This window comes from Lichenostomus cassidix, unplaced genomic scaffold (genome assembly GCF_008360975.1).
Source record: "Lichenostomus cassidix isolate B80296 unplaced genomic scaffold, HeHo_3.0 HiC_scaffold_851, whole genome shotgun sequence".
NCBI classification, from domain to species: Eukaryota; Metazoa; Chordata; class Aves; order Passeriformes; family Meliphagidae; genus Lichenostomus; species Lichenostomus cassidix.
The window spans coordinates 121,553-142,208 of NW_028147636.1; the positions used below are offsets into that span (position 1 = coordinate 121,553).

General features: G+C 61.8%; 1 protein-coding gene across 1 annotated transcript; it reads right to left on the reverse strand.

Annotated features, from left to right (window-relative positions):
- Positions 1–16,693, reverse strand: LOC146421013 (V-type proton ATPase catalytic subunit A-like). Its single transcript, XM_085047785.1, has 14 exons — positions 16,597–16,693; positions 15,911–16,039; positions 14,765–14,979; positions 13,144–13,281; positions 11,959–12,110; positions 10,296–10,458; positions 8,837–8,945; positions 7,558–7,680; positions 5,190–5,304; positions 5,042–5,105; positions 4,573–4,776; positions 3,869–3,963; positions 1,853–2,024; positions 1–117 (listed from the first exon to the last, which is right to left on the reverse strand). The coding sequence occupies exons 1-14, from the start codon at positions 16,676–16,678 to the stop codon at positions 25–27; spliced, it is 1,854 nt and encodes a 617-aa protein (XP_084903911.1). The 5' UTR covers positions 16,679–16,693; the 3' UTR covers positions 1–24.
- Positions 16,694–20,656: the final 3,963 nt, after the last annotated feature.

Below are 20,656 nucleotides of genomic sequence, written 5' to 3' on the forward strand. Positions count from 1 at the left end.
CCGCTCCTGTCCCCTGCTGTCCCCTCAGTCCTCCAGGTTGCGGAACGCTGCCACCATCTCCTCCTGCAGCTGCGCGTAGGACGCCAGGATCTGCTCCTCGCCGTCCTTCACGGGGTCCTGGCGACACGGGGGACACGGGGGGACAGCCAGGGGTCACCCCCAGAGCCGCACCGGGGGGTCACAGCCACCCCGTGTCACCCACATGTGACCCACACGTGACCTTTGTGTGGGACACCCCAAAATCTGCCTTGATTTTCGGATGGGACACGGTGATGTCACCCCCAAAATGAGGTCACAAAGCCCCCCAAAAGCCACCCTGACCCTCACAAGGGACACGGGGGGACAGCCAGCGGTCACCCCCAGAGCCGCACCGGGGGGTCACAGCCACCCCATGTCACTGACACCCCAAAATCTACCTGGAATTCATCCTGGGACCCCAAAATGAGGTCACAGACCCCCCAAAAAGCCACCTTGAGCTTCGTGTGGGACACGGTGACGTCACCCCCAAAATGGGGTCACAAACCCCCCAAAATCCACCGAGATTTTCGGATGGGACACGGTGACATCAGCCCCAAAATGGGGTCACATTCCCCCAAAATCCACCGAGATTTTCGGATGGGACACGGTGACATCAGCCCCAAAATGGGGTCACATTCCCCCCAAAACCTACCTGGAATTCATCGTGGGACCCCAAAATGGGGTCACAAAGCCCCCCAAAGGCCACCCTGACCGTCACAAGGGACACGGGGACACAGCAGTGTCACCCCCAGACCTGCCCCGGGGGGTCACAGCCACCCCGTGTCACTGACACCCCAAAGTCCAGCTGGAATTCATCGTGGGACCCCAAAATGAGGTCACAAACCCCCCAAAACCCACCTTGGATTTACTGTGGGACCCCAAAACCATGGGGGAGCTGCACCCAGACCCCCCAAATCCCTCCTTGACATTCCAAACCCCCCAAAATCCCCCTAAACCTCCCACCCTGACCCCCCAGGACCCCCAAGACCCCCCGAGACCCCCCAGGACCCCCCTGAGACCCTCCAGGACCCCCAAGACCCCCCAGGTTCACCTGATTCCCCAAACCCATGAGAATTTTGCACCCTGACTCCCCCAAATTCCCCTTTTTGACACCCCAAACCCTCTCTCCCCCAAATCCCCTACCCTGACGCCCCTGGACCCCCAGGACCCCCTGAGACCCCAGATTCACCTGATTCCACAAACCCATGAGAATTTTGCACCCTGACCCCCAAATTCCCATTTTGACACCCCAAACCCCCTACTCCCCAACCCCCAAATCCCCTCACCTGTCTAAATGACCCCCAAACTCCCCCAGAAACCCCCACCCTGACCCCCAGGACCCCCGAGACCCCCTGGGACCCTCTGAGACTTTTTGTGACCAGACCCTTCACCTGATTCCCAAACCCATGAGAATTTTGCACCCTGACCCCCCAAATTCCCTTTTGACCCAAACCCCTAAACTCCCCAAATCCCCATTCAGAGCTCCCTACCACCTCCAGGACCACCTGAGACCCCGAGACCCCCTGAGACCCCCCAGGTTCACCTGATTCCACAAACCCATGGAGATGCTCCACCCAGAGCCCCCTAATCCCAAATTTGACACCCCAAATCCCCCAAAATCCCCCTACCCTGACCCCCAGGACCCTCGAGATACCCTGAGACCCCCTGGAGACTCCCCGGGACCCCCTGAGACCCCTGGGACCCCGGGATCCCAGGTTCACCTGATTCCACAAACTCATGACATGCTCCACCTGACCCAAATTTCCAATTTTACACCCCAAACTCCCCCAAAACCCCCCCACCCTGCCCTCCCAGGACCCCCCAGGCCCCCCACCTTGAACTTCATGGCGCTGAGGCGGTACAGGATGTCGCCGAGGCTCTCGCGGATGGTGGCCCAGGTGACACGGTGCTCCTCGCCGCCCCCGCCCTCCACCGCCCCCCGCGCCAGCTCGTAGAATGTCACCAGGTTCTGCAGCATGCCCACCGTCTTGTAGAAGGGACAGAACCTGGGGGGCACCGGGGGGTGTCCTGGGTGGTCTTAGGGGGTCTCAGGGGGTCGTGGGGGGTCAGGGTTTGGGGGGATTTGGTGGGATTTGGGGAGGTTTGGGGTGTCAAAGAGGGAATTTGGGGGGTCTGGGTGTGGATTTCCCATGGGTTTGTGGAAGGGACGAGAAGCTGGGGGGACCGGGGTTTGTCCTGGGGTGGTCTCAGGGGGTCTCAGGGGTCTCGGGGGTCCTGGGGGTCGTGGGGTCAGGGTGGGGTTTTGGGGAAGTTTGGGGTGTCAGAGAGGGGGATTTGGGGTCTGGGTGTGGATTTCTCATGGTTTTGTAGAGGACAGAACCTGGGGAGATCCAGGGGTGTCCTGGGTGGTCTTCGGGGGTCTCAGGGGATCTCAGGGGTCCTGAGGGTCGTGGGGGGTCAGGGTATGGGAAGTTGAGGGTGCAAGGGGAGTTTGGGGTGTCAAAAGGATTAGTCAGGGGTGCGCATTCTCATGGTTTTGTGGAATGGAGCAGAACCTGGGGGTCTCAGGAGTCTGAGGGGTCCTGGGGATCAGTGGGGGGTCAGGGTTTGGGGGAGTTTGGGGTGTCGGGGGAGTTTAAGGGGTCGGGAGAGGGGAATTTGGGGGTAAGGTCTGGTGCATTCTCTTGGTTTGGCAAGAGGGACAGAATCTGGGGGCAGGGGGTGTCCTGGGTGGTCTTAGGGGTCTCGGGGTCCCGGGGTCGTGGGGGTCAGGGTGGGGGAGGGATTTGGGGGAGTTTGGGGAGGTTTGGGGTGTCAAAGAGGGAATTTGGGGTGTCAAGGTGCAGCTTTCCCATGGTCTTGTAGAAGGGAAAGAACCTGCGGGGACCAGGGGGGGTCAGAGGGGTCTCAGGGGGTCTCAGAGGGTCTCAGAGGGTCTCAGAGGGTCTCGGAGGGTCCCTGGGGGTCGTGGGGGGTCAGGGTGGAGGGATTTGGGGTGTCAAAGAGGGAATTTTAGGGGCTCTGGGTGGAGCAGCTCCATGGGTTTGTGGAATCAGGTGAACCTGGAGGGATCCAGGGGGTCTCGGGGGGTCCCGGGGGTCGGGGTCTGGGAGTCAGGGTGGGGGTGTTTTGGGGGAGTTTGGGGTTTGGGGTGTGAAAGAGGGGGAATTGGGGGGCTCTGGGTGCAGCTTTCCCACGGGTTTGTGGAATGGGCAGAGAACCTGGGGGTCTCAGGGTCTGGGGGTCGTGGGGGAGTCAGGGTGAGGGGTTTGGGGGCTTTGGGGTGTCAGGGGGCAGTTAAAGGGGATTTGGGGGGGAAAAGGTGCAGCAATCCCATGGTCTTGTAGAACCTGGCAGAACCTGGGGGGCTCAGGGGGTCCCGGAGGGTCTCTCGGTGGTCCTGGGGGTCTCAGGGGGTCTCTCATGGGATCTCTCAGGGTCTCAGGGGGTCAAATGGGGTCTCTCAGGGTGTCCTGGGGGTCTCAGGGGTCTCTCGGGGATCCCGGGAGTCCCAGGCGGTCCCTCACAGTCTCTCAGGGGGTCTCAGGGGGTCTCGGGGGGTCCCGAGGGTCTCAGGGGTCTCTCAGGGGTCTCAGGGCCTCTCGGGGTCTCAGGGGGTCTCTCATGGGATCTCTCAGGGTCTCAGGGGATCAAATGGGGTCTCTCAGGGTGTCCTGGGGGTCTCAGGGGGTCTCAGGGAGTCTCTCAGGGTCTCAGGGGTCTCTCATGGGGTCTCAGGGGGTCTCTAGGGGTCTCTCGGGGTCCCAAGGGTCTCAGGGGTCTCTCGGAGGTCTCAGGGGGTCTCAGGGGGTCCCGGGGGGTCTCAGAGGGTCTCTCGGGGGTCTCAGGGGGTCTCAGGGGGTCTCAGGGGGTCTCTCAGTTCCCATACCGGTCATAGGCCGAGTATCCGTTCTGCTGCAGGAAATCATCCTTGAGCAGTTTGGCCACTTCCAGTGTCACTTTGTCACCCTCGGCCAGCGACGCCTGGGGACAGGGAGGGTCCTGTCACTGCTCGGGCCACAGCCCACCTCCTGAGCTCCGGATCCCACATCCCAGACAGACCCAAAATCCCAGAAATCCCATAAATCCCATAAATCCTGTAAATCTCACAAATCACATCTTCCCCACAAACTGGGTGGGAATATCCCATATCCCAGACCCCAAACCCCATAAATCCATCCCATCAATCCCATCAATCCCAGACCCCAAGCCCCACAAACCCCACAAACCCCGTCAATCCCAGACCCCACAAACCCCCTAAATCCCACCTTCCCCACGAGCTGCACGATCTCGGCCAGCTCCTCCAGGACTCCATATCCCAGACCCCATATCCCATACTCCATTCCCTATACCCCAATCCCGTATCCCAGACCCCAAACCCCACAAACCCCAAAATCTCAGACCCCAAACCCCCCAATCCCCTAAATCCCACCTTCCCCACGAGCTGCACGATCTCGGCCAGCTCCTCCTGCAGGACCCCATATCCCATATCCCATACTCCATTCCCTATACCCCAAACCCCACAAACCCCACAAACCCCACAAACCCCCCAAACCCCACAAACCCCAAACCCCCCAGTCCCCCAAACCGCACCTTCCCCACGAGCTGCACGATCTCGGCCAGCTCCTCCTCCTCCTGCAGGATGCGCCGGGCGCGGTCGCGCAGCGCGGGCAGCTCGGGGTGCGCGCGCTCGTAGTGCGGCTCGAGAGCGCGCAGGTAGCGCGAGTAGGAGATCAGCCAGTTCACCGAGGGGAAGTGCTTGCGCTGCGCCAGCTTCTTGTCCAGACCCCAGAACACCTGAGAATGTCACCTCCTGTCACCTCCGTGTCACCCAGTGTCACCCCCGGGGCACCCAGCCTGTCCCTGTCTTTGCTATCTCCCCGGAATGCCCAGTAATGTCACCCCTGTGTCACCGAGGGGAAGTGCTTGCGCTGCGCCAGCTTCTTGTCCAGACCCCAGAACACCTGGCAATGTCACCTCCGTGTCACCCGGGCCACCGTCCTGTCCTCGTCCCTGTCCCCTCCTGTCCCTCTCCCTGTCCCCTCTGTCGCTGTCGCCTCACCTGCACGATGCCCAGCGTGGCCGAGGTGACCGGATCCGAGAAATCCCCTCCGGGAGGTGACACTCTGCGGCGGGGAGGGGACAGGGGTGACCGGGTGTCCCTCCGGTGTCCCCGCGCTGTCCCCGCGCTGTCCCCTGCTGTCACTCACGCTCCGACGATGCTGACGCTGCCCTCGCGCTCCGGTGTCCCCAAGCACCGCGCCCGCCCCGCGCGCTCGTAGAACGAGGCCAGCCGCGCGCCCAGGTACGCGGGGTACCCGCTGTCTGCGGGGACAGCAGTGTCACCTCCTGGGGACACCCTGACACCCCCAGGGACACCCTGACACCCCTGTCACCCCTATCACTGCCTAGGGTACCCGCTGTCTGCGGGGACAGCGGTGTCACCTCCTGGGGACACCCTGACACCTCCCGGGACACCCTGTCACCCCCCAGGTACCCACTGACAGCAGTGTCACCCGCGGGGGACATGTCCTGGGGACACTGCTGTCACCTCCCGGGACACTGCTGTGACCCCCAAGGTACCCACTGCCTGCAAGGGGACACTGCTGTCACACCCCCCGAGGGACACCTGTCACCCCCCGGGTACCCGCTGTCTGCGGGGACAGCAGTGTCACCTCCTGGGGACACCCCTGTCACCTCCAGGGATACCCCTGTCACCCCAGGGTACCCACTGTCTGCGGGGACAGCAGTGTCACCTCGGGGGACATCCCTGTCATCCCCCGGGGTACCCACTGTCTGTGGGGACAGCAGTGTCACCCGCGGGGGACATGGCTGTGACCTCCTGGGGACACTGCTGTTACACCCCCCGAGGGACACCTGTCACCCCCCAGGTAGCCACTGTCAGCAGGGGGACACTTCTGTCACCTCCCAGGACATTGCTGTGACCCCCGGGGTACCCACTGTCTGCGGGGACAGCAGTGTCACCTCGGCGACAATGCCCGTCACCCCCAGGGTACCCACTGTCTGTAGGGGACATTGCTGTCACCTGCCAGGAAACACCGCTGTCACCTCCCCGAGGGATGTCGCTGTCACCTACCAGGGACACCGCTGCCACCTCCGGCGGGGTTCCTCCACCCCTCACTGGGGTTTAGGGCCAAGGGTTGCCCCAAATTCCCGGATTTTGGGTCTCACCCACACCCACCCCACAAATTCCCGGATTTTGGGGTTCCCCAACCCTCCCACGACCCTAAACCCCATTTTCCCCCAAATTCCCAGATTTTGGGGTCTCACGCACAACCAGAACCCCAAATTCCCGGATTTTGCGGTTCCCCGCCCATTCCCATGACTCCAGAGCCCATTTTCCCCCCAAATTCCCGGATTTTGGGATCTCACCCACCCCCAGACCCCATTTCCCCCCAATTCCGGGTTTTGGGGTCTCACCCCCACCCAGAACCCCAGTTCGGGATTTCGGGGTCTCACCTGCCGGCATTTCCGCCAGGCACCCCAAGATTTGCTGTAACCCCTCCCTGTGCCTCTTTCCTTTCCCAAATTCCCAGATTTTGGGGTCTCACCCACCCCCAGACCCCATTTCCCCCCAATTCCGGATTTTGGGGTCTCACCTGCCGGCATCTCGGCCAGACTCCCCTAAATCTTCTGTAACCCCTCATTGTGCCCTTTTCCCTCCCCAAATCCTGGGATTTTGGGGTTCCCCATCCGTTCCCATGACCCCAGAGCCCACTTTTCCCCCAAATTCCCGGATTTTGAGGTCTCACCCACCCCCAGACCCCATTTTTCCCCCCAATTCCAGATTTTGGGGTCTCACCTGCTGGCATCTCGGCCAGCCACCCCAAGATCCCCCACAGCCCCCACTGTGATCTCAGGGTCCATAATCCACCCAAATCCCGGGATTTTGGGGTTCCCACACTGTTTCCATGACCCCAGAGCCCATTTTCCCTCTAAATTCCCGGATTTTGGGGTCTCACCCACATCCAGAGCCCGTTTTTCCCCCAAATTCCCGGATTTTGGGGTCTCACAAACACCCGAAACCCCAAATCCTGGGATTTTGGGGTCTCACCTGCTGGCATCTCCACCAGCCACCCCAAGATTTGCTGTAACCCCTCAGTGTGCCCTTTTCCCTCCCCAAATTCCCAGATTTTGGGATCTCACCCACCCCCAGACCCCATTTCCCCCCAATTCCGGATTTTGGGGTCTCACCTGCCGGCATCTCGGCCAGACGCCTCGAAATCTTCTGTAACCCCTTATTGTGCCATTTCCCCTCCCCAGATCCCGGGATTTTGGGGTTCCCCATCCGTTCCCATGACCCCAGAGCCCACTTCCCCCCAAATTCCCGGATTTTGGGGTCTCACCCCCCCAAGAGCCCCCCAAATTCCGGGTTTTGGGGTCTCACCCACACCCAGAACCCCAAATTCGGGATTTTGGGGTCTCACCTGCCGGCATCTCGGCCAGGCACCCCGAGATCTTCTGTAGCCCTTCACTGTGCCTCTTTCCCTTCCCAAATTTCGGGATTTTGGGGTCTCGCCCCCACCCAGAACCCCAGTTCGGGTTTCGGGGTCTCACCTGCCGGCATCTCGGCCAGGCGCCCCGAGATCTCGCGCAGAGCCTCAGCCCAGCGCGAGGTGGAGTCAGCGAGCAGACAGCTGTGCAGCCCCATGTCCCGGAAATACTCGGACAGCGTGATCCCTGACAGGCGAGGGACATGTGTGTGACATGTGTGTTACGTGTGTTTGTGTTTGTGTTGGGGTGTTGTGTGTGTGTGGTGGGTGTGTGTTTGTGTGGGGGGTGTTGGGGGGGTGTGGGTGTGTGTGTGTGTGGGGGTGTTGGGGGGGGTGTGGTGTGTGTGACGTGTGTGTGACATGTGTGTCATGTGTGTCATACACCCAGGGACAGCGTGATCCCTGACACGTGTGACATATGTGACATGTGTGCGACGTGTGTGCGACATGTGTGTTACACACAGGGACAGCGTGATCCCTGACACACGTGGAACATGTGTGTGACATGTGTGTGACATGTGTGTCATATGCGTCACACACCCAGGGACAGCGTGATCCCTGACACATGTGAGACGTGTGTGACATGTGTGTGGCATGTGTGTTACTTGTGTCATACGCCCAGGGACAGCGTGATTCCTGACATGTGTGTGACGTGTGTGTGACATGTGTCACATGTGTCACACACTAGGGACAGCGTGATCCCTGACATGTGTGTTACATGTGTGTGCCGTGTGCGACATGTGTGTCACACACCCAGGGACAGCGGGATCCCTGCACACACATGTGGCACGCGTGTCACACACATAGACGTGTCCCCTCCCCCCGTGTCTCCTCTCACACACATGTCACCCTATGTCCCCCCGTGTCCTTGTCACACGTGTCACCTGCCCCCTCCATGTCCCATTGCATATCTGTGTGTCCCCTGTGTCCCCCCCAGGTGTCCCCTCGTGTCCCCTGTCCCCCTCTGTTCCCCCATGTTCCCTGTGTCCCCCCCCGTGTCCCTGTCCCCTCCAGGTATCCCCACCCCCTGCTGGTGTCCCCCTGTGTCCCTGTCCCCCTCACGATCCTCTGTGTCCCCTGGTGTCCCTATCCCCCTGTGTCCCCACTGTCCCCATGCCCCTATCCCCTGGGTCCCCAGTGTCCCCTTATGTCCCCTGTCCCCCGGTGTCCCCTCCCTGTCCCTGTCCCCATCCCTGTCCCCTGTCCCCTGTCCCTGTCCCTGTCCCGACCCCGTGTCCCCTGTCTGCCCCTGATGTCCCTGTCCCCTGTCCCCATCCCCATCCCTGTCCCCTGTCCCCATCCCCATCCCTGTCCCCATCCCTGTCCCCTCGCTGTCCCCATACCGGTGTAGATTGACGCCTCCCTGGCAGCCACAGGCATGTTGGATGTGTTTGCCACCAGAGTGGTTCTCTTCATGATGGACTCGCTGCGGCCACCAACCTCCATCGTCAGCTGGGGACAGCGCCATTGTCACCTGCCTGTCACCTGTGCCACCATGGGACAGTCCTGCCACCCACCTCCATGGTCAGCTGGGGACAGCGCCATTGTCACCTGCCTGTCACCTGTGCCACCATGGGACAGTCCTGCCACCCACCTCCATCGTCAGCTGGGGACAGCGCCATTGTCACCTCCCTGTCACCTGTGCCACCATGGGACAGTCCTGCCACCCACCTCCATGGTCAGCTGGGGACAGCGCCATTGTCCCCTCCTGTCACACCCCTGTGTCACCCACTGCCACCCATTATCACCTGTGTCACCATGGGAAACTCCTGCCACCCACCTCCATGGTCAGCTGGGGACAGTAGCATTGTCACCTCCTGTCACCTCTCTACATCATCCCCTATCAGTCCCTGTCACCTGTGTCACCCACTGCCACCCAGTGCCACCTGTGCCACCTGTGCCACCGTGGAAAACTCCTGCTGCCCACCTCCCTGGTCAGCTGGGGACAGCAGTGTCACCTCCTGTCACCTCCCTGTGTCACCTCTGTCCCGTGTGCCACCGTGGGAAAGTCCTTGCTGCCCACCTCCACGGTCAGCTGGGAACAGCGGTGTCACCTCCCTCCTGTCACCTCCTGTCACCTCCTGTCATTCCCTGTCACCCCCTGTCACCTGTGTCACCTCAGGGAAGTCCCTGAGGACCCTCAATGGTGCCATGGGGACACCTGTGACACTGTCAGTGTCTGTCACCCCTCTGTCACCCTCTGCCACCCCTGTCACCCCCTGTCGCGGTGTCACCTCAGGGAAGTCCCTGAGGACTCTCCATGACCCTCAGTGTCCCTGTCACCGCAGGACCCTCAATGGTGACCTGGGCACACCCGTGTCACCCTGCCACCCCTCTGTCACCCCACTGTCCCCGTGTCACCTCGGGGAAGTCCCGCAGGACCCTCAATGGTGCCCTGGGCACACCCGTGTCCCTGTCACCCCCCTGTCGCGGTGTCACCTCAGGGAAATCCCGCAGGACCCTCCCTGAACCCCCGTGTCCCTGTCACCCCCTGTCACCCCTCTGTCCCCGTGTCACCTCGGGGAAGTCCCTGAGGATCCTCCATGATCCGTGTCCCTGTCACCCCGGTGTCCCCGTGTCACCTCGGGGAAGTCCCGCAGGACTCTCCATGGTGACCTGGGCACACCCGTGTCCCTGCCATTCCCGTCACCCCGTGTCGCGGTGTCACCTCGGGGAAGTCCCGCAGGACCCTCCCTGACCCCCCGTGTCCCTGTCACCCCCTGTGGCGGTGTCACCTCGGGGAAGTCCCGCAGGACCCTCCCTGACCCCCCGTGTCCCTGTCACCCCGTGTCGCGGTGTCACCTCGGGGAAGTCCCGCAGCACTTCGGACATCTCGTTCCCGCGCTCCCCGCAGCCCACGTAGACGATGACGTCACTGTTGGAGTACTTGGACAAGGACTGCGAAATGACAGTTTTGCCGCAGCCGAAAGCGCCGGGGATGGCCGTGGTGCCACCCTGGACACACCTGGGGACAGGGACAGGGGACAGGCACCGCTGAGACACACTGTGCCTGTCCCCATTGCTGTCCCTGTTCCTGTCGCTGTCCCCAAGCCCTGTCCTGTCCCTGTTTCCCGACGCCATCCCGACCCCATCCTTGTCCCCAAATCTATCACTCTCTGTCTCCATTCCTGTCCCCAAATCCACCTCTCCCCATCCCCATCCCTGTCCCCAAACCTGTCATGTCACTGTTTCCCGTCCCCATCCTTGTCCTTGTCCCCAAATCCACCTCTCCCTGTCCCCATCCCCATCCCTGTCCCCAAACCTGTCATTTCTCTGTTTTCCATCTTCATCCCTGTCCCCAAATCCATTTCTCCTTGTCCCCATCCCTGTCCCTGTCATGTCCCCATCCCTCCCACCCCCTCCTCACTTTCCACCCCAATCCCTCCTTATCCCCGCCAGGATCCCAATACGAACAGCGCAAACCTCCCGATCCCAATCCCTACAGGAACAGGGACTCAATTCCCCCACACCCCAATCCCGATCCCAATCCCGATCCCATTCCCGCTCCCTACAGGAACAGAAACCCAATCCTGACACTTCCCAATCCCCCACAATCCCAATCCTGCTCCCTACAGGAGCAGCACACCCTCACAGTCCCCATCCCTAGAGGAACAGCACAGCCCCCCCCACAATCTTCATCCCGATCCTGATCCCAATCCAAATCCCATTCCCTAGAGGAGCAGCACACCCCCACAGTCCCAATCCCAATCCTGATCCCAATCCCGATCCCGATCTCAATCCCATTCCCTACAGGAACAGCACACTCCCACAGTCCTGATCCCAAACCCCATCCTGATCCTGATTCCCATCCCAATCCCTACAGGGGCAGCACACCCCCACAATCCTGATCCCAGTCCTGATCCTGATCCAAATCCCAATCCTGCTCCCAAACCTGCTCCCGATCTCAATCCCATTCCCCACAGGAACAGCACACCCCCCACAGTCCTGTTCCCCAATCCCAATCCCAATCCTGCTCTCAATCCAAATCTCATTCTCTACAAGAACAGCGCACCCCCACAATCCTGATCCCGATCCTAATCCCCATCCCAATCCCATTCCCTACAGGAGCTACACACCCCCACAATCCCCATCCCGATCCCAATCCCAATCCTGCTCTCAATCCTGATCCTGATCTCAATCCCATTCCCCACAGGAACAGCACACCCCCAGAGCCCTGATCCCGATCCCCATCCCGATCCCAATCCCAGTCCCCATCCCGATCCCAATCCCTACAGGAGCCTCACACCCCCACAATTCCCATCCCGATCCCCATCCTGATCCCTATCCCCGTCCCCCTCCCCATCCCAATCCCAATCCCAATCCCAATCCCGATCCCGATCCCAATCCCGATCCCAATCCCTACAGGAGCTGCACACCCCCACAATCCCCATCCCAATCCCGATCCCATCCCCATCCCCACAATCCCAATCCCAATCCCAATCCCGCTCCCACTGCCGCTCCGTACGGGAAGAGCGCGTCCAGCACCCTCTGGCCGGTCAGCAGCGGGTGGTTTGCCGGGAGCTTCTCGGCCACGGGCCGGACCTGCCGGACTGGCCACACCTGGATCATGGAGAGAGGCTCGCGGAGCCCCTGGAACTCCAGCTCCAGCACCACGTCCTGCGGGAGCGGAGCGGGATTGGAGCGGGATAGACCGGAATCAAACAGGATCGGATCGGGATCGACCGGGATTGGATCGGGATCGACCGGGATTGGCATGGGATAAACAGGGATTGGCACAGGGTAATCCGGGATTGGATCGGGATAGACCGGGATCGGCACGGGATACACCAGGATTGGATCGGGATCGGCCAAGATTGGATCGGGATTGGGACAGGGATAAGGATCAGTGTTCAGGGCGATCGGGTCGGGACATGAATCGGGGTTGGGGTCGGGGTCGGGGTCGGGACCGGGACCAGGACCGGGACCAGAACCGGGGCCGGGATCGTCGGGAGAACGATCGGGGGCGGGACAGGGGTCAGGGGCGGAGCCGATGTCGGGAGCGGGATTGGGATCAGGGAGGATCGGGACTGGGATCAGACCGGGATCAGCTGGGATCGGCCAGGATCGGATCGGGATCAGCCGGGACTGGACCGGGACACCCCGCCCGGCCTCCACTCCCCCCGGCCCCCCATCATCCCAATCCCGGTCCCACTGATCCCCATCCCAGTGAGCCCGTCCCTACTGGAACAATGCCCCCACCCGAGCCCAATCACAACCCCAATCCCCATCCCCATCCAAATCCCAACCCCAATCCCAGTCCTGATCCCAATCCCGAACCCAATCCCACTCCCGATGATCCTGACCCCGATCCAAATCCCGACCATAATCCTGATCCCAATCCCTCTCCCACCGATCCCGGTCCTGACCCCAATCCCGATCCCGTTGATCCCAACCCCGATTCCGACCCCACTCCCAGTCCCGACCCCGACCCCAATCCCGCTCCTCCTGATCCCAATCCCAATCCCAATACCGCTCCCGCTGATCCCAGTCTCCGTCCCAATCCCAATCCCAATCCCAGTCCCAATCCCTCTGATCCCAGTCCCGGTCCCGATCCCAATCCCGCCCCCAGTCCCGCCCCCAGTCCCGCCCCCAGTCCCGCTGTCCCCGCTGTCCCCGCTGTCCCCGCTGTCCCCGCTGTCCCCTGGCTCACGGCCGCTCCGTAGTGCCCGGGCGGGGCGATGTAGGTGACAGTCCCTCTGCTCCGCGGTGGCACCATCAGCCGGTGCTGCAGCAGCGAGTTCTCCGCCACTGTCCCGTAGATGTCCCCGCCCGTCACGTGGCTGCCCACCTGCGACACGGCGGGGACACGTCAGGGACCCCGGGGGGCTGAGCAGTCTGTCTGTCCCCGTGTCCTCATGTCCTCGGTGACCCCAAATGTCCCTGCATGTTCCATTTCCCCGTGACCCCGATGTCCCCGTGTCCCCGCGACCCCCGTGTCCCCCAATGTCCCCCGTGTGCCATGATCCCCGTGTCCCTGTGTCTCTATGTCCCCATATCCCTGCCACCACTGTGTCCCCCATGTCCCGAGTGTGCTCCCATGTCCCCGTGACCTTCGTGTCCCCAAATGTCACTCCATCATCCATGTCCCTGTGAGCCCAATGTCCCCGTGTCCCCCACTTCCTCCATGTGTCCCTGAGACCCCCATGTCCCCCACGTCCCCGTGTCCCCGTGTCCCCATAACCCTGCGACTCCCATGTCCCCCGTGTGCCCATGATCCCCGTGTCCCCCCACGTTCCCCATGTCCCTGTGTCCCCATGTCCCCCTGACACCGTGTCCCCCATGACCCCTGTGTCCCCATGTCCCTAATATCCCTGCAACCCCCGTGTCCCTATTGTCCCCTTGTCCCTCCAGACACAGGGGCTGGGGGGACAGGACAGAGGGACAGGGAAGGGACAAGAGGTCGGGGAGGACAGAGGGGACAGGAAAAGGACAGGGGAAAAGGACGGGGGGACAGGGAGGGGACAGAGGGGATGGAAGGACAGGGAGGAGACAGGACAGGGAGGGGACAGAGGGGACAGGGAAGGGACACTGGATAGGACAGGGGAGCCAGGGATGGGACAGGTGGACAGGACAGGGGGGACAGGGAAGGGATAGAGGGACAGGACAGGAGGGACAGGGAGAGGACAGAAAGACAGGAAAAGGGGACAGGGAGGGGACAGAGGGACAGGCCGGGGGCTCAGGAAGGGGGCAGGGGGGCAGGACAGGAGGGTCGGAGAAGGAACACGGGACACGACAGGAGTGACAGGGAGGGGACAGGAGGACGGGACAGGGGGACAGGGAGGGGACAGAAGATCTAGGGGACAGAGCAGGAGGGACAGGGAGGGGACAGAGGGGATGGGGGGACAGGAAAGAGACAGGACGGGGTAGCAGGGAAGGGACAGAGAAGGGACAGGGCGAGGGGACAAGGAGGGGACAGAGGGTCTGGGAGGACAGAGAAGACGAGGACAGGGGGCCAAGGAAGGGTCAGGACGGGGACAGAGGGCACAGGACAGTGGGGGACAATGAAGACTGAGAGGCAGGACAGGAGGGACAGGGAGGGGACAGGCCGGGCGTCAGGGAGGGGACAGGTGTACAGGACACGGGGGTCAGGGAGGGGACAGGTGGACAGGACAGGGGGACAGGGAGGGGACAGGCCGACAGGACACGGGGGTCAGGGAAGGGACAGAGGGTCTGGGAGGACAGAGGGGCGGGGTGGGGACAGGGAAGGGACAGGACAGAGGTCAGGGAAGTGACACGGGGACACTCCGGGGGCTCGGGGAGGGATCACGCACCCGGATGTTCTTGCTGGGGACAAAGTCCCAGGCCAGGTGTCGCGGCAGCGCGGGGACGTTGGTGCCCCGCGGGATGTAGATGCTGCGCGTGGCCTCGGCGATGTCGCGCAGGGGTCGCTGGATGCCATCGAAGATGGAGCCCAGGATGCCAGGGCCCAGCTCCACCGACAGCGGCGTGCCCGTGCGCAGCACCGGGTCACCCACCTGAACCCCCGCTGGCACCGCTCAGGAATGGCACCGCCACACAGGGACACAGGGACAGCGGGGATGGGGACAGCGGGACAGGGGGGATGGGGACAGCGGGGATGGGGACAGCGGGGATGGGGACAGTGGGGACCGCGGGGACAGCGGGGATGGGGACAGCAGGGACAGAGGGGATGGGGACGCAGGGGACGGGGACAGCGGGGATGGGGACAGTGGGGATGAGGCGGGATGGGGGACAGCAGGGACCGGGGGAAGGGAGACAGGGGACGGGGACAGAGAAAGGATGGGGGGACACGGGGACTGGGGGGACGGGAGAGGGCGGACAGGGCAGGCTGTGGGGACAGGGAGGACAGAGGGGATAGGGCTGGATGGGGGACAGGGGACCAGGATCTGGGGAAGGGATGCGACAGGAAGGAGAGGATGAGGGGGACAGGGAGGGGACATGACAGGAGGGACAGGGTAGGATGGGGGAAAGGAAGGCACAGGACGGGGACAGGGAGGGGACAGGGCAGGGACAGAGGGGACAAGGGGGACAGGGCGGGAGAAGGGACAGGAGGACGGGGAGGGGACAGGACAGGGGGACAGGGAGGGACAGGGCAGAAGGGAGGGACAAGGGTGGGGACAGTTTGGGGGAGGGGACAAGAGACTGGTGGACCTTGGGAGGGGACAGAAGAGGGGGACAAAGGGGATGAGGAGGGGACAGGACGGAGGGGACAGGGCAGGATGAGGGGACAGGGAGGGGACAGAGCAGGGTGGGGACAGGACAGAGGCTCGGCGGGGGACAGGGAGTGTCGGGGACAGAGGGAGGGGACAGCAGAGGGTGGCAGGGACAGGACGGGGGGTGCGGTGGGGACAAAAGGGGGACGCGACAGGGGGGACCCAGAGAAGGGTGGCGGGGAGGGGACCCGGGGACAGCAGGGAGGGGACCCGGGGCCAGGATACAGGTCTCCTCGTACACCTGCAGTGTCGCCATGTCCCCCTCGAGGCGGATGATCTCCCCCACGAGCTCGGCGTGTCCCACCCGCACCAGCTCGTACATGGCCGCGCCCGCCATGCGCGTGGCTGTCACCACTGCGGGGACACCGGGTCACCCTGACCGGCCCGGGGCCACCACCCTCCCTGGGACCCCCCTGTCCCCAGCCCTGTCACCTCCCCGTGGTGACCCCGCCATGTGCGTGGGTGCCACCACGCCGCTGTCACCCTGACACGGGGTCACCACCCTCCGCCATCCCCCCTGTCCCCAGTCCAGCTCCCGGTGTCACCACCCCGTCCGGGACCCCTCTGTCCCCAGCCCTGTCACCTGCCCGCGACCATCCTCGGATTCTCTCCCACCTTGTCGCACACCTGTCCCCTCTCCCGTTGTCCCCATGCCTGTCCCCATTTCAGACCCCCAAAGGCCATCGGTGTCCCCATCCCCGGCTGTCCCCAGGCTGTCACCAACCCTGTCCCTTCCCCACGACCATCCCCGGGTCCTCCCCCACCTCGTCCCTCCCCACTGTCCCCATTTTAGACCCCCAAGGGCCATCGGGGTCCCCATCCCTGGCTGTCCCCTGTCCCCACAATGTCCCCAGACTGCCCCCAGGCTGTCCCCGCAGTGTCCCCACGCTGTCCCCGCGCTGTCCCCGTACCAGGCCCGGATACGCCATGCACGGAGCCCACGAGGCTCTCGCGCTCGATGTCGTCCAGCCGTGTCCCCCGTGTCGCCTCCATGGTGTCCCCACGCCGCGCGGTGGCACCGCCGTTAAATGGCCCCGAGCGCCGGTGACAACCGGCCGGGCCCGGCGACAAGGGGACACGGCAGGTGTGGCACTGTGTGCAGTCAACAGCGCTGTCCCACCCCCGGGGACACCGCGGGGACAGCGGGGTGACACCGGCCGGGCCCGGGGACAGGTGACACGGCAGGTGTGGCACTGCGTGCAGTCAGCAGCCGTGTCCCGCCGCTCTGGGTGACACCGGGTGACACCGGAATGCACCGAGCTGAGCCCGGCTCGGCTGATGGGGACACTGCCCGGTGTCCTTGTCACCTCCCTGCCGTGTCCTTGTCACCCCACCCCCGTCCTCGTCACCTCCCTGCCGTGACTTTGTCACCTCCCCGTGTCTTTATCACCCTTTTTTTGTCATCCCCTGTGTCTCTGTCACCCCCCGATTGTCACCTCCCTGCCATATCCTTGTCACCCCGTCCCTGTCACCTCTGTCACCTCTGTCACCCGTTTGTCACCCCCTGCCGTGCCCTGGTCACCCTTCTTTTGTCAACCCCTATGTCTGTCACCTCTGTCAGCCCCCGATTGTCACCTCCCTGCCGTTTCCTTGTCACCTCTCTGCCGTATCCTTGTCACCTTTTTGTTACCCCGTCACTTCTGTTTGTCACCCGTTTGCCACCCCTTGCCGTGCCCTTGTCACACTTTTTTTGTCACCCCCTCTGTCTCTGTCACCTCTCTGTCACCCCCCCTTTGTCACCCCCCTGCCGTGTCCTTGTCACCCCACCCCATCATTGTCACCTCACCGAGTCCTTGTCACCTCCGCTGTCTCTGTCACCTGTCACCCCGTTTGTCACTCCCCTGGTGTGTCCTTGTCACCCCACCCCCTTCCTTGTCACCTCCCCGTGTCCTTGTCACCCCCGTTGTCACCCCGTCTCTGTCACCCGTCACCCCCCGATTGTCACCCCCCTGCAGTGTCCTCGTCACCCCACCCCCGTCTTTGTCACCTCAACAAGTCTTTGTCACCCTTTTCTTGTCACCCCCTCTGTCTCTGTCACCTCTCTTCGTCACCCCTCGTTTGTCACCCGCGGTGTCCCCTCGGGGTGTCACAGGCCCAGTTTGGGGTCACCTCCTGGCCCCACCCCCCAATTTAGGGTCCCCCCAGTGTCCCCACCACCAGTTTGGGGTCCCCACCCCCTTTTAGGGTCCCCCCGGCGTTCACCACCCCAATTTTGGGGTGCACCCCGCAAATTTGGGGTCCCCATAGGCACAACGTCCCCATTTTGGGGTCCCATCCAATATTTTGGGGTCCCCACCCTCATTTTAGGGTCCCTCCGGTGTTCACCACCCAAATTCTGGGGTGCAACCCCCCAAATTTAGGGTCCCCATTGGCACAGCACCCCCATTTTGGGGTCCCCACCCCCTTCTAGGAACCCCCAAGTGTTCACCATCCAATTTAGGGTGCACCCCGCAAATTTAGGGTCCCCATAGGTAAAATGCCCCCATTTTGGGGCTCCCATCCCCTATTTTGGGGTCCCCACCCCCTTTTAGGGTCCCCCCAGCGTTCACCATCCGATTTTGGGGTGCAGCCCCCCAAATTTGGGGTCCCCATAGGTAAAATGCCCCCATTTTGGGGTCTCCAACCCCATTTTGGGGTCTCCAACACCCCCATTTTCGGGATCCCCCAAAGTTGCCCCCCCCAAATTTTGGGGTCGCACCATCCCACTTTGGGGTCCAACCCCCCCAATTTGGGGTCCCAAACTCCCTCATTTTGGGGTTTCATCCTATCCATTTTAGGGTCCCCATCACCATTTTGGGGTCCCCTCCCCATTTTATGGTCCCATGGCCCCATTTTGGGGTCCCAGCCCCCCAATTTGGGGTCCCCCAACTCCCTCATTTTGGGCTCCCACCCCCCCCTATCTTGGGGTTTCACCCCATAAATTTTGGGATCCCAACCTCCCCATTTTGGGATCTCCCAAGTCCCACATTTTGGGGTTTCACCCCATAAATTTTGGGGTCCCCATCATCATTTTTGGGGTCCTACCCCCTCCTTTTTTGGGGTCCCACACCCCCAATTTAGGATCCCAACCCCCCCATTTTGGGGTTTCCCAATTCCCTCATTTTGGGGTTTCACCCCATAAATTTTGGGGTCCTCCCTCCCCAATTTAGGATCTCCTCACCCCCCATTTTTGGGGTCCAACCCCCCAATTTGGGGTCCCACAATTCCCACCTTATGGGATTTCCCTTCCCCCATTTTGGGGTACCACCCTTCCCATTTTGGGGTTTCACACTCCCAATTTCAGGTCCCCTAACTCCCACATTTTGGGGTTTCACCCCATCCATTTTGGGGTCCCCGTCACCATTTTTGGGGTTCTACCCCCTCCATTTTTGGGATCCCAACCCCCCCATTTTGGGGTTTCCCAAGTCCCTCATTTTGGGGTTTCACCCCATCCAGTTTGGGGTCCTCTCTCCCCAATTTAGGATCTCCTCACCCCCACATTTTGGGGTCCCATCCCCTATTTTGGGGTCCCCCACCCCCAATTTAGGATCCCACAGCTCCCACATTATGGGGTTTCCCTTCCCTATTTTGGGGTCCCACGCACCCCATTTTGGGGTTTCACCCCATCCATTTTAGGGTCCCTGTCTCCATTTTGGGTTCCCCAACTCCCACATTTTGGGGTCCAAACCCCATTTTGGAGTCCCCCAACTCCCTGATTTTGGGGTTTCACCTCCTCCACTTTGGGGTCCCCCAAGTCCCTCATTTTGGGATCCAACCCCCCATTTTGGGGTCCCACACCCCCAATTTATGACCCATTCTGGTGTCCCACCCCCCTCATTTTGGGGTTTCACATCCCCAGTTTGGGGTCCCACAACTCCCACATTATGGGGTCCAATCCCCCCATTTTTGGGGTCCAACCCCCCATTTTGGGGTCCCACAACTCCCACATTATGGGATTTCCCTTCCCCATTCTGGGGTCCCTCCATCCCCCCACTTTGGGGTCCCAAACTCCCTCATTTTGGGGTTTCACCCACCGACTTTGGGGTCCCCCAGGCCCAATTTAGGATCTCCTCACCCCCCCATTTTGGGGTCCAACCCTTCCCATTTTAGGGTTCCATTTTGGGGTCCCCCAACCCCAATTTCAAATCCCACAACTGCCACCTTATGGGATTTCCCTTCCCCATTTTGGGGTTTCACATCCCCAATTTGAGATCCCCCAAGTCCCACATTTTGGGGTTTCACCCCCTCATTTTTGGGGTCCCACACCCCCAATTTAGGATCTCCCCATCCCCCATTTTTGGGGTCCCACCTCCCCATTCTGGGATTTCCCTTCCCCATTTTGGGGTCCCCCAAGTCCCCCATTTTGGGGTTTCACCCCATCCATTTTGGGGTTCCCCAAGTCCCTCATTTTGCAGTTTCACCCCATGCATTTTGGGGTCCAACCCCCCCATTTTTGGGGTTCTACCCCCTCCATTTTTGGGGTCCCACACCCCCAATTAAGGATCCCAACCCCCCCACTTTGAGGTCTCCCAAGTCCCACATTTTGGGGTTTCTCCCCATAAATTTTGGGGTCCTCCCTCCCCAATTTAGAATCTCCTCACCCCTCCATTTTTGGGGTCCTACCCCCCAATTTGGGATCCCAAAACTCCCACATTATGGGGTTTCCCTTCCCTATTTTGGGGTCCCACCCACCCCAATTTGGGCTTTCACCCCATCCATTTTAGGGTCCCTGTCTCCATTTTGGGTTCCCCAACTCCCACATTTTGGGGTCCAAACCCCATTTTGGAGTCCCCCAACTCCCTGATTTTGGGGTTTCACCTCCTCCACTTTGGGGTCCCCCAAGTCCCTCATTTTGGGGTCCAACCCCCCGTTTTTGGCGTCCCACACCCCCAATTTATGACCCATTCTGGTCTCCCACCCCCCTCATTTTGGGGTTTCACATCCCCAGTTTTGGGGTCCCCCAACTCACTCATTTTGGGGTTTCACCCCATC